The 13,424-nt window shown below is 36.3% G+C and overlaps 1 protein-coding gene across 1 annotated transcript; it reads right to left on the reverse strand.

The window, feature by feature from the left end:
• Positions 1-973: 973 nt before the first annotated feature.
• On the reverse strand, positions 974-4,425 carry LOC141711166 (cytochrome P450 734A1-like). Its single transcript, XM_074513591.1, has 5 exons — positions 4,042-4,425; positions 2,985-3,208; positions 2,615-2,859; positions 1,942-2,338; positions 974-1,749 (listed from the first exon to the last, which is right to left on the reverse strand). The coding sequence occupies exons 1-5, from the start codon at positions 4,331-4,333 to the stop codon at positions 1,291-1,293; spliced, it is 1,617 nt and encodes a 538-aa protein (XP_074369692.1). The 5' UTR covers positions 4,334-4,425; the 3' UTR covers positions 974-1,290.
• Positions 4,426-13,424: the final 8,999 nt, after the last annotated feature.

Here is a 13,424-nt window from a genome sequence, read left to right on the forward strand (position 1 = left end):
GGAACAGCCTAGTCTGAAGCAAGTAACGTTAAGAATGTCATTGTTCTGAAACTTGCAGCGAAGCCACAAGACCACTAGAGAGACTACGAGACACCCTTGGTCTGTCACAAGGCTTGGTAAACTCTCCTTTTTGCGGACAAATTATGTCTTCAACAATTATAGAGAGGTTCTTGAGTAACAGGTGAGTAATTAAGCTACCTGTACTGTATGCCAACAGTATCAGTAGAGAATGATCTTAAATAGCCTCATCGGTACTATCAGTGAGCTCAGTTTCTAAAATATAGGATCATCTATAGGAGACATCGAGATAAAATAATACTGGTGCTTGCAAAAGTTTGTATCAGTAGAGTTATAAATTCTGCAACAACCATTTATAAATCTTAAGCATATGGTGGGGGATCTACAACAAATTAAGTCACGCATGAGCTGGCCATTTGGATTCTAAATCAATGTTATTTCTGGCCTACCTGGTTGTCCTCTTCTTTGTCCATCATCCAATCTTCTTCACGGTTCTTTCATGAAATTAAACCTTGCATCGTATAGTCCAAATTTACGAAAAGCTTCTCAACTTTTCTGGTCATATAGTTGTTGAATCTGTTGTCTTAGATTTTGTTAGTTATTTGATTTTAGTACAACGGTAGAAGGTACTAGTCCTTGTATATAATTCAATACTTCAGACAACTCTTCTGAAGTTCTTGTCACTTTCCTCGGGTATATATGGACCTTTTTTCAAAGTAACCAGTTAAATCAGTTTCTAAGTTCCTTAAATCACACTTGTAGAAAGATTTTGGAGGAGTAGTGACACTTGAGGACAGCTTTATTAGTAATTGGAAAGACCTGAATTAGTCAACTTAATTGCGAGGATGATCAGAGAGACCTGAAGTTTGCACAGAGATAATAGATCTGAACCAAAGCTCATTTTCTTAATTACGCAGTCTTGTATTCTCACAGACCTGAATTATGTCAAGTCACAGATAGAAAAACCCAATAAATGAAAGCATATACAAAACATGCATCCAGAACAGGCTCCTGAGTACTTTCTTGAATTTTTGTCTCACTGCTCCTGGGATAGGTCTGTATGCATCCTGCATGATTTGTTTAGTTTGATTTTCGATAATCATCTAGGAAAGAAGCTGAGCTAATTGCAGTCTATCAACTAACTTAAGTTCCAACATCAATCCATGCCTGATTTTCGGCATGTAACAAAAATATGTAGTACAATTACCCCCTAAATTGCGATTCATATTTACATCAACTAGATGCATAGCATAGATGCACAAGTAGGTACTCTTATGATTCTGGACTATGAGTACTCCCAGATTCTGACAGACGTTGGAAGATGATTGATGCCCCATATTGAGGATAAAGAAACAACAACACCGTTGGTGCGTGTTGATAGTTTGGGGACAATCTAAATGTGAATTTTTGTAGGATCATTGCCAGGGTTAGTTTAGCTTGTAGAATGGCCAGATTTTGACCAATACATGTTCTCACCCCAATGCTAAATGGCATGAATGCAACAGGGTGATTAGCTGCTCGGGCTACCCCGTCTAAAAATCGGCCAGGGTTGAATTCATTTGCATCATTACCCCATATTGCCTGATCATGATGAACAGCTAGGATTGGTATCAGTAGTTCTGTCCCACGCGGGACTTTATAGCTTCCCAGCTCCAAGTCAACTTTGGCCCGTCGGATAGTTGCCACCACTGGAGGGTAAAGGCGCAAAGTCTCATTCAGAATCATCCCCAGCTGCTTATCACAAGGTTCAAACCAACGTTAGCACTAATAGGAAGAAGCGTAAAGAAAATGCCTAATGTTAGGGGTAATTCAGTTAAGTTATGTATAATGTAACACAGAAACAGAACTAACATAGTACTGATAATAGCAAAATTTGTTCCTTGTAAATTACTTGAGGAATGGGGAAACCAATCAACAACTTACCAGCTTAAGCTTGGACACATTATCTTGGGTGGGGGGATCACGTGATCCGCACACCTCAAGGACCTCGTCACGTGCCATGACCTGCCACTGGGGATGCATTGCTAGCAGAATAGTGGTCCATGTCAGCAAATTTGAGGTAGTTTGCTCACCGGCAAAGAGAAAGCTCTTGCACTCCTCCACAATGTCATGGACTGTTATAGGTGATGAAGCCGGACTGTAAGATTCCTTCTCCTCTTTGATGCTGGCTCGAATCATGAGTCCTAGCAAATCCCTTGGGCCATTTTCGAGCATTTCATCTTCCCAGTTCGCTCTCCTTGATTGGATAACTTCCACTAGAGACTCCTTAATTTTCTTCTCCAATTTCCAAGACTTCATGTTTCTCTTTGTCGGTAGAAATCTGGTAAGTGAACAGAAATATTACTACGCATCTGTTAGGAGTTGTCCCACATCGTTTGTAGGAGGGGCAGTTTGCTAGACTATTAGCAGTCAGACAACTCCAATTAGTATGAGGGTTTCTGGGAGGTGTCCAAAAACAAACCTGTGCGGGCTCGGCCCAAAACGGACAATATCATACTAATGTGGAGTCAGGTCTGCTTAGCAAGCCCAACAACATCATGCATGGATAATATCTCTGACATACTCCATTATTTTTAAATCTATGTAGGTTGCTTACCTGTAGCCAGGAATGAACACTCTCTGCAAAGCCTGGGATGCTAACACTGTCTGCTGAGCTTGAAGTTTGAAAATGGCTGTGCCCTCTTTATAACTCGAGCCGAATGTGGTTCTGGTGACTATCTTTCCTGTCAATGCCTGATACCACTTTGATACTTCTATTTCCACCTCAACAGACTTGGACAGTTCTGGTAGCCAGTTCTCCGACATTTCCATCACACTGCTTGACACTGCCGGTATCAAGAGCTATGAAAATCCAAGGCCAGATAAGTAACTAATATATTACAATTGTGATTCATCATTTAGTATGAAGAAATTTATGTACTCCCGTACGAACTAAGTTGATAAAAAATAATTAGGGGATGGAATACCTTAAGTTTATCCATATGGAAGGCAGGTGTGATGATTTTCCTGTGCTGAGCCCATTTATCGCCATTGAGGCTTAGCAAGCCTTCACCTTCAACCTGTTTTATAAGCGGGTGAGCCTGTATTTTTTCATAAAGTTCAGACTTTGAGCAGAATATTTCTCTTATAAGTTCTGGATCAGCTACTGTCAGCCGACCTGTCGATCCAAACCACACCAGAAATGTCGCTCCTGCAGTTTATATATAGGTATATTACTATCAATTGATATATGATAATAAAATTGTAGGCATGCAAAAAAAACTGGTATTGTATTAGAGCGTCAAGTAGAACTGTAGAAGGCAGCAAATGAAGCCGGGCCGAGCTGTCTTATCGAACAAAACCTATGTTCGAGCCCGAGCTCATTAACTAACAAGCCGAACACGAGAAAGACTGCTTGATAGTGTAGACCCTACAATTCACAATGCTGACAATAACTAATATATAGAGGAGATTAAAGAAATCAAAGGAAACTAAGAAGACAACTTAAAACTATATCCCCCATTCACACAAAAATGACTAAACTGTGAACAGAAAGTCTTAAAATCCTGGAGTAAAGTTGATGATAACTCTATCACCCTATGTAGCTCCCAAAAAGTTAATTACTTTCCAGAATTATGATGATGGTGATGCTGATGATTGCAGAATTGAAAGCCAGAAATTGCGGAAAAGAAGAGAGAGAAAATGAAGAGGTTTTGGAAAAAAAAGGAAGACTAGTGGAGTTGCAGCTTGAACATCTAAAGGGATTTTCACACTAAGGCTAACAAGAGTAAATACCTTGGTTCTATACAGGTTGATCAAAACATGAACTTAAAAAGAATTGGTTAAGAGTTTATCATCTGTTGTCCCAGTCCTGGGTTCGATCCTCGCTCATCCCGAGAATTTACGAGAATAGATACTCATTTGCTAAGGCTATAATCCATATTTGTCAAAAAAAAAAGAAACACATACAAATTATGCTCATGATCCACTCTACGATCATCAGTAACTATTAAAAATAAAAGACGTAAATAACTAAAGAAGTACCATAGATTTTCTTCCAGTGGTGGTAGAAGGAGAGAACTCTTGGGAGAATGTTGTGCGAGAAAGGAGGAAAAGACATGGAAGACGCGTTGATCATAAGGCTTCCGATTTCCATTGCATTGCCTAGGAGGAACTGATAAGGGGGGCCTCTGATTCCTTGCTTACTAAAATGTTGTTCTATCATTCTTGGTCTCCACCATAGCCTTATGATCATAACCTTAACCAGAAAATATATCACCATAAAACTCGCAACCAACGAGCACCAGGGGTTGTAGTAAAACTTATCCATTGTCATCTGCCTCTCTTCCTTGCCCCAGCCAGCCTTCTATATTGTAATCTTGCGATCCTTTTCTCCTCTGTCTTTAATTTTTAACTAACTGCTTTGGTGAGGTCAGAGGTGTGCCTTGTCCTATATGTAGTGCAACAAGCTGCAATTAGTATTTTTAGTAATTTGTCCAAAGAGAGGAAAGGTTTGTTTGACACTGCCAATGGTATAGGGCCCCTTCTTGGAACTATTAGGGTCAAGGAATATTGTGAAATCTCGAAATTAATACAAAATCTTCCTAGACTATTTGATATGATAAATTCAAATCTCTAGATAAGAAACAAAAGCTAAGAACCTAATTTTTTTTAATTAATTTGGATCGGATATAGTTCTCTTTCACGCAACACCTCTTGGTGTAGCGGTATCTTCCTCGCTCCCTTTACGGGATGTCGAGGTTTGAACCTTATCAAAAACAAGTCTGGTGTGTTTTCTAAACGATAAGGCAAACCGAGACATAAATGCAAGTATAAGAGTTGTTGAGTAACCAGCTCAGCTCATCTAAAACCTTAAGGTGTTAGAGGAAAGCCTCAATAGGACCGGTGCCTTTAGTGTCCACATTAAATTGTGAGAATATTGGGGGTGGCTGGGAATCGAACCTTAGTTCTCCCGCCAGTCTAAGCTCTGATACCAATGTTGAGTAACCAGCTCATCTAAAACCTTAAGGTGTTAGAGAAAGGCCACAATAGGATCATATATTTAACAAGAGTATAATTCAAACTGTGCATCTTATGTCAACGTTTGTTTCTATCTTAGTGGGCATGACATATTCGCTTGAGAATTGTCAAAAGTACAATTGTAAACTGCATCATGTTTTCCAGCAGAAACAGAGTCAAGGATGTATCCAGCAAGGCTGGTCTGGTCAATTGTCAATACAGTTGAACACTTGAGTTCAATGAGTAGAGGATATTATGCTGAGAATATAGAAATGTGAATTTTCATAGCTAGTACTGACTAGCATCAGCTTGACAAATTATTTGTGCACTTATCGTTGATTATTACGTCGACATGAGCGTATAATTATGCAGAGAAATCTTCCGAAAGTAACTGATGGAGAAATTTTACAATGATGGATTATGCAGTGAAAGAGAAAGGATGACAAGTATTTGCCAAACTTATGTGTTTTAAATAAAGCTGGCAATTCGTTCATTTCGTATACTTTCGTGTCGTGTACTTTTGTGTTCCATGTCATGAATGCCCAACCCAAACCCGAACTGTTAAGGATTCGTTTCGTATTCGTGTACCTTCATTTCGTATATGTTTCGTGTCGTGTTTCGTGTAATTTAAAATTGATAATAAAAATAAAGATAAATAATATATATATTTAAATATTAAGTTTTTATTAGTCGAGTATTAAGTTAATAAGTCATAAAGACTCAAGTGTATTCAATTCTTATGAATTTTAAATTTGAATCTATTTTATGTACATATTATATGTAAAATATTATTCTAAGATATATGTATTCATATAATTTTAATAAATTTATTTAAATATTAATTTATTTCGTATACTTTCTTTTCGTTTCGTGTCGTGTACCCAAGTGTAAACCCAAAACCGACACTAAATACATCCGTGTATTTTCATGTTCGTGTACCAAAAATGTCAAACCATACTCATTATTTTCGTGTCGTGTACGAAATTACCTGCTCTAATTTCAAATATCTATTTTTTGTGTTTTTGTTCCAAAGAAGAAGGATAGAGGTAGGGATACAGTAAAGGGGTCCGGTCACGCAAACGATTGTTGCAGCATATTGCAATAGGATTATAAGTGTACGTGATTGTTGCAGCATATTGTAATAGGATTATTAGTGTGCGTGCATGATGGTCCATCTTTATCAGAATATGATATGCTGCTGACAATCGCTTGTCTTAAATCGTCTCCCAACAGGATATTTGTTGTTTTAGAATGTAGCTGTTTACGAAAACGTCAAAAAGGCGCATGAGAACAAAGATTGTCTATTTAAGGGGTTTATTTGTGTGTGTTTTGGTGGGGGATAAATGCTATGTGTTGAGCCCAGCAATGAGGTGCCTAAACAGCCTCCTCTGATATTTGTCTTAATACTCCACAGACATGTTTCACACTTTCAGTCATGAACCCTTCGTCAGACCCTACCTAAATTCTGTTTCTATATGTACTTGGTGTTTATTTAAGTCATATTTTACTTCTGCTTCTAAATGAAAGATGATCATAATCTGAAGTATCTATCTTTTACGGGATAAAATGTACACAAACCTACTTAAATTCTTTGTGAGAGAGATTGTTTCCGTGAAGATTCCGACTTGCAACGAAGGTCATGAAATTATTTCACTAAATCAACTGATGCGGAAGATATTTATGACATATATAGTTAAACATCTTTAAAGTAATAGGGTCGGGACAACAAAATATTACTTTAACGAGTTTATTACTTCATCGGAGTAAAAATATACCGTGTTCATTATATTCATACTGGCAAAAAATATTATTTTAACAAAATTATTATTTTATCAATTATTACTTTATCGAGATTTAACTATACTGAACAAATATGGTCATAGAGTCACTTCGGGATTTCGGAGGACTCTCGGAAAATATAATTTATGCAAATGACACGAGACTAATGGCAAAAGAAATAAAGAAAGATGTATGTGAGGACAAGTTAGGATATGTGACGATAAAAGGTGATTTGGAGTTTTAGCAAGATGTCCAAAATGATCATTTATTTTCTAGACATGTCGATTTCGGTTTTTTTTAAAAAGGTTCTTTATATATATCGGTATATAACCCGTGCTATGTACTGTCAGTTTATCATTATATATGATCATTTATAATTTTAATATATTTTTGGTTGGATTCGAACCTTATATCTCTTTAATAATAATTTTAAGATTATATTTAACGGTCTTCATTAATTTGATCTAACGGCTATGAATTGAGTGACCAAGAATTAACAACCAAATTTTTAATATTTCGTTTTTAATATAATAGTATAGATAAATAAATACCTAATAGTTCGAAATTTAATCTGTGAAGCCTAGTGCACCGATACTGAAATACAACAGAAACTCGATAAATTAATAATTGAAACAATTTCTCTAATTCCTAATAGTTATATTTTTTTATAATTATGATTTAGCTTACGCACACATTCACTGATTCTAAAAAATATTTATTACTTTTATTCAAAAAAGAAAAAATAAAAAAGAAATGTATCTAACTATCCGGTCAAATTATATCCTATATATAATAAGTGTAAGGCACTTAAAATGATACAATTAGATGGTTTGGTCTTCAATGTTAATAAGGTCATTTAAAAACTAAAGCTACATATCCACTCTACACATCGCTTGGTCGTACATAAGTTCAAAATACAGGAAAAAAACTACTCAATTTTTTTTAAAATAGTTTTCCTAATCAACCCATATAATAAAGATGTAATTTGTTCAATTAAACGCATTCTAATCATTTATAATATAAAATTATTTTAGATAAAAACCTTAAACAAATATCAAAAAGTCATAAAACCAAATGAAAAATAAAAAACAAATACATAAACAAAAAAACCTAAAAAATATAAAAATAAATTACATTAATTATTTAATAGATCAGATATTACAACAAACATTCAACTAAAAATTAAAAAATAAAATAAAGATCATAATAGATGTGAAAATACTATTGCAAAGTTCTATATACACGGTGATTGAAATTAAAATAAATAAAAAATAATTTATAAACATATTGCATGACATGTTAAAATTTATTTTGCACTGTATTAATATGAAATTAAGTTTTATTATAGAAAGTACAATAATCGGTTATGAAAATTATATCATATTGAAGATTATACATGAAATTTTTTTATTATAAATTTTAAAACACATATGTTCTTAATATTTATATTAAAATATTAATCACAAATCAAAATATCTTACAAAATTATATAAATTGTATATATTTAGATATATTCAAATCATTATTTTTGTAAGTCAGAAATGATATAGTTTAGTTGTAAATAAGTTTAAAAATAAGTTATTTAGAAAAAATAAAAGAATTGTCACGTGTAATATATCATTATATTGAGTAAGAATAATAAAATTTTAATATTTGTTAATTTGAAATAACTAACAACAAAAATATGTCTAATAAATACAATACAAGTTAAAATAATAAAACATTTTTTCTATTATTCTACTATAATATCTAATAATCTGTATAACAAACACAATATGCAATTAATTAAGAAATTGAACTATAAATATATATTCTCAAACACAATATGCAATTAATTAAGAAATTGAACTATAAATATATATTCTTAAATTATATAAAATAATATTAAAAGTATTATATTATATATAAAATAAAAGCAACAATTTTTTTAATAAAAATAAATATAAATAACAATTAACAAATTATTTATAATCGGGCTAAAATTATATCATTTTTTAAAAAAAATATTGGAGTAGATAAATTTGATTTAAATTTTTTTTGGATAAATGAGGTGCCTAAACAGCCTCCTCTGATACCTGTCTTAATACTCCACAGACATGTTTCACACTTTCAGTCATGAACCCTTTGTCAGACCCTACTTAAATTCTGTTTCTATATGTACTTGGTGTTTATTTAAGTCATATTTTACTTCTGCTTCTAAATGAAAGATGATCCTAATCTAGAGTATTCATTTTTTACGGGATAAAATGTACGCAAACCTACTTAAATTCTTTGTGAGAAAGATTATTTACCTGAAGATTCCGTCTCCGAATGGAGGTAATGAAATTATTTCATTAAATCAATCAACTGGATGCAGAAGATATCTATAACATATACGGTTAAACATCTTTAAAGTAATAGGGTCGGAAAAAAAAATTATTTTAACGAATTTATTACTTTACCGGTAGTAAAAATACACTGTGTTCATTATGTTAATACTGACAAAAAATATTATTTTAATAAGATTATTACTTTATCCGTTATTACTTTATCGAGGTTTAATTGTACCGAACAAATATAACCATCGAGTCACTTCGGGATTTCGGAGGACTCTCGGAAAATATAATTTATGCAAATGACACGAGACTAATGGCAAAAGAAATAAAGATTGAGGTATGCGAGGACAAGCTAGGATATGTGACAATAAAAGATGATTTGGATTTTTAGCAAGATGTCCAAAATGATCATTTATTTTCTAGACATGTCTATCTAGTTTTCTAAAAAAAGGTTCTTTATATATACTAATATATAATAGTGCGATGTACGGTCATTTTCATTTTTATCCTTATACATTGTAATTTATATTTTTAATATGTTGTTGGTTAGATTCGAACATTATACATCTTTAATAATAATTTTAAGATTATATCAAACGGTTCTTATCAATTTGATCTAACGGCTCTGAATTGAGTGACCAATTACCAACAACCAAACTTTTAATTTTTCGTCTTTAATATAATAGTATAGATAGTGTTATTCCCAAAAATTGGTATAAACAATATTCAGATTAAAATTGATAAAATAGGCAAAATCGAAGAAGAAACGCCTAAAATTGAGGAACAGATAAGACTGTCTTTCCATAAAAGGAAAGATGGCGCGCCCTTTGCGTAATCAGGACGCGCCCCATGGACTGAATGGTTGATTGACAGTTGTGGTTGACAATGCATTAAAGGCGCGCCCTCAAGTATAGTGAGGAGGCGCGCCCAATTGTTAAAGAAAGGGTGAGGAATTCATTCATATGGTGAGCCTTAGGGAGCGCCTTAAGTGAGAGAGATGGCTTGGATGGGACTTCAACAGGATTACTTGGATGGGTTCTGTGGAAGATTCAAGTAAGATGGAGATTATTATTACTAACTTATTTGGTGCAGGTACTCTATTGAAGAACTCCTTCCTGTAGCACATCTACAGGAAAGGCGGTGTCCGTGGTCAGAGACCTCCAGGGGTTTGCCTGGACTGATTGCCTCCTCCTGTAGTCAATGGGTGTCATTATTGGGGATGTGGGGTGAAATCTGGTGTGTGTTTTGGGAGCTCTGTCTCTGTAATCAACGGGTGTCCTCGTTGGGAGACTTTGGAGTATCCTGCACTTTGCACCCAAAAGCTTGGGATCACTTGTCCTGCAATCTGGTAGGGGCTCCTTATCGGGGGACAAGGATGCGTCCAACATTTGGGGTGAACCACGGCTATACATGCGTCCGCGAACTAGAGAAACAGCTGGTAGCGGAGGGTTATCCTTGGCCAGTGAGATGCCTTATCCATGAAGTCTCGAAGTCGCGGACGAGCCTTGGGCCTTTGTGGTTGGGCCTCATCGGCGGACATTCCTAAAGCTAGTAGAAGACGGTTTCCCGTGGGTTTCCTACTGGGTCTCGGGATAAGAAATCTAAGTCCATTAGGTTTCTTGTTCCCCAAGAACTACGTGGGCTTGATCCCCTATAAATAGGGGTACGTAGGCAAATTGTGAGCGGTCAGAAGCGAGAGCGCAAATGAGCCACCACTAACCCTAAGCAATCTCAGCCCCCAATAATCACCACCACCAAACATTGTTCACCTTTTCCGACGAATACTGTTCATCGGATCCACCGATTACTGTTCACGTTTCCGACGAAGAACCATCATCACAGATCTTGTTTCCGGCTACGAACCTCAGACTTTGTTGCTCTCAAATTCCTCCGTCAACAAATTGGCGCTAGAAGGAGGGGTCAAACAAGATCTACATCTAGGAGGAGGGATATCTCAATATCGTGATGGAAGTTTTTATGATGGAAGTTCTGGGGAAGATTCTGATCACGGCTATGAACATGAACCTTACGTTCCGCCGATGACTGATCGTCCCACTCCGGACGTTGGGGGACAGCCGTCTGTGCTCATCAGCAACGCTGACTTGCTGGAACAATTGTATCACATGGGCGATGCTTTGAACGGCTTCGATTCAAGGTTGAGCACCGTGGAGCGGGGCAAGACCATGAGGGGCCTTCTCCGCAGCCGTGCAACTCATGCCCCTGGGAAAGCACCTATGACTGACAAGGACGCCTCAGCCGACCACGGCCACACTGGAGGAGAGCGTGTGCCGATAACCCCGCGGCGCCTGGACTATTCCAATGACACATCCCCAATCATCGAGCTGGTGGAAGAAGATGCTGACGGCCGAGAAATCCTGCGGACGGATAACCAGGGAGCCACCCATCCACACCGGTTTGGACGTAGTCTTGAGGAACGCCGATAGGCGGAGTCGATTCCGGAGAATCAGCGATGGGGCTTCGCAGCTTTGAAAGATCGCTTGGGCGATGATGATTTAAGAATGTTGTTGCTTGAATGGCAAAAAGAAGCTGATCGTGGAGATGTGACGCCCCATGATACAACGCGTGTGCCCCTGAATTCCCAGGAAAATCGGGTGCGGCACCGCGATCATGAGAGAGCTCCTCCCCGCAGATCGCTGGACCGATATGGTCGTGGATATGGAAGCGACCGTTGGAGAAGGCCTCAATGGAGAGGAAGAGGTGGAGGCCAAAGTAGGTACTTAGATGGATATCGTCACGATAATTACCGCGGCAACATTGATTCCCGCTGGTATAATCGAGCAGACAGCGATAGCTATGCGGAACATGATGATCACAGAGATGTGGAAAATTATGACCGCGGGACGGCTCGAGGCCGCGGTCGGGGTCAAGGAGAAAATAAGGGTGATAATCAAGGTCGGAACCCCGAAGTAATTGTGATACCCGAAGATGCCCAGAACATGAACCAGCAGCAAGCCCCCCCCAGGGGGGAACCAAGTAGAGGTACCTCCACTGCAACCCCAAGGTCCGCAGCCTCAAATGTAGACTATTCCGGGTGTGGGGACTTTCAATGTGGGAGATCTAAAAAGGTTAACCATCTGGAAGGCAGAGTGACGACCACAGCTGAAATCCCTTCCCTGTTCTCGATGGCGGTAAGAGAGGCACAGTTATCGGCCGGGTATCGCAATACTACTAGCGATCTCCGTTTCCACGGAAACTCAGATCCTGTAAAATTCCTGGGTCGTTTTAATATAGAGATGGATGTGTACCAAGTCCCGGACTTGGCTCGATGCCAGCTCTTGGCGGCAACCATTAGAGAAAGCGCCCAACAGTGGTTTCAAAAGCTCGGGCCAGGAGTGATCACTTCCTGGGATCAGATGAAAACTCTGTTCTTGACTAGGGCTGTAATTCGAGCCGAGCTTTTTTGAGCTCGACTCGAACTCGATTAACTCGACTCGACTCGAACTCATTATCGAGGTCGAGCTCGAACAAGATTTTAAGCTCGATTAAAAACTCGAGCCGAGCCGAGTTTTTTTGAACTCGACTCGAGCTCGACTCAATAAACTCGAACTCGAACTCGGTTAATTTTTTAATATTTTATTAATATTTTTATTTTTTATATATGTTATTACTTCTGTTATTAATATTACTTATGTTTTTCTATATTATTATTTTTTCCATTAATATAACTTGATGCTATTTTTATTTGTTATTTACATGATTAATGATATTTTATTTTACTTATATTATTAATATGACTTATGTTTTTCTATATTTGTTATTTACATGATTGATAATTTTTTCTAGATATGTATATATATTTTGATATTGGTAGTCCTTTGTCATTTTATGTATATTTGAGGGGACCCCTTCCATACTTTTATTTGTTTGAAAATGTTTGCATTTGTTTTTATTTTCAATCGGTTGCTTCAAAGTTCAGATGCCTTCCTATATATTGTTTTAAAACTAATTTTGTTTTGAACTGAATTAGATTTGTATTGCATCAATTATTAATATTTTATAGAAAAATAAGAATTTATTAATTTGAAAGAGTAAAACAAAAAAGAATCAAGTTGGAGTTGAAGCAAATAAAATTATTATCGAGTTTCGTTTGATTTTATTTTAAAATAAAAAGGACAGTTACGAATTTTAAATCAAATAATCTATTCAAATATAGGGTTTCTATTTTTTTGTTTAAATCATGAATCTATAGAATATTCCTTTATTTTAGATTCAAAAGTTATCATTTATTTCAAAATCTAACGGTCCTTTATAGTAATAATGTATTACTACTATATTGATATTTTATTATAAATT

The sequence above is a fragment of the Apium graveolens genome, chromosome 3, assembly GCF_009905375.1.
Source record: "Apium graveolens cultivar Ventura chromosome 3, ASM990537v1, whole genome shotgun sequence".
Lineage (NCBI taxonomy): Eukaryota > Viridiplantae > Streptophyta > Magnoliopsida > Apiales > Apiaceae > Apium > Apium graveolens.

What these genes read in the sequence shown, in the direction of transcription:
- LOC141711166 (XM_074513591.1), bottom strand. Translation starts at nt 4,333, where the DNA reads ATGACAATGGATAAGTTTTACTACAACCCCTGGTGCTCGTTGGTTGCG. An exon ending in CCACTGGAAGAAAATCTATG is followed by an intron (nt 3,209 to 4,041) that starts GTACTTCTTTAG and finishes TATAAACTGCAG; the next exon opens with GAGCGACATTTCTGGTGTGG. An exon ending in TCCATATGGATAAACTTAAG is followed by an intron (nt 2,860 to 2,984) that starts GTATTCCATCCC and finishes GGATTTTCATAG; the next exon opens with CTCTTGATACCGGCAGTGTC.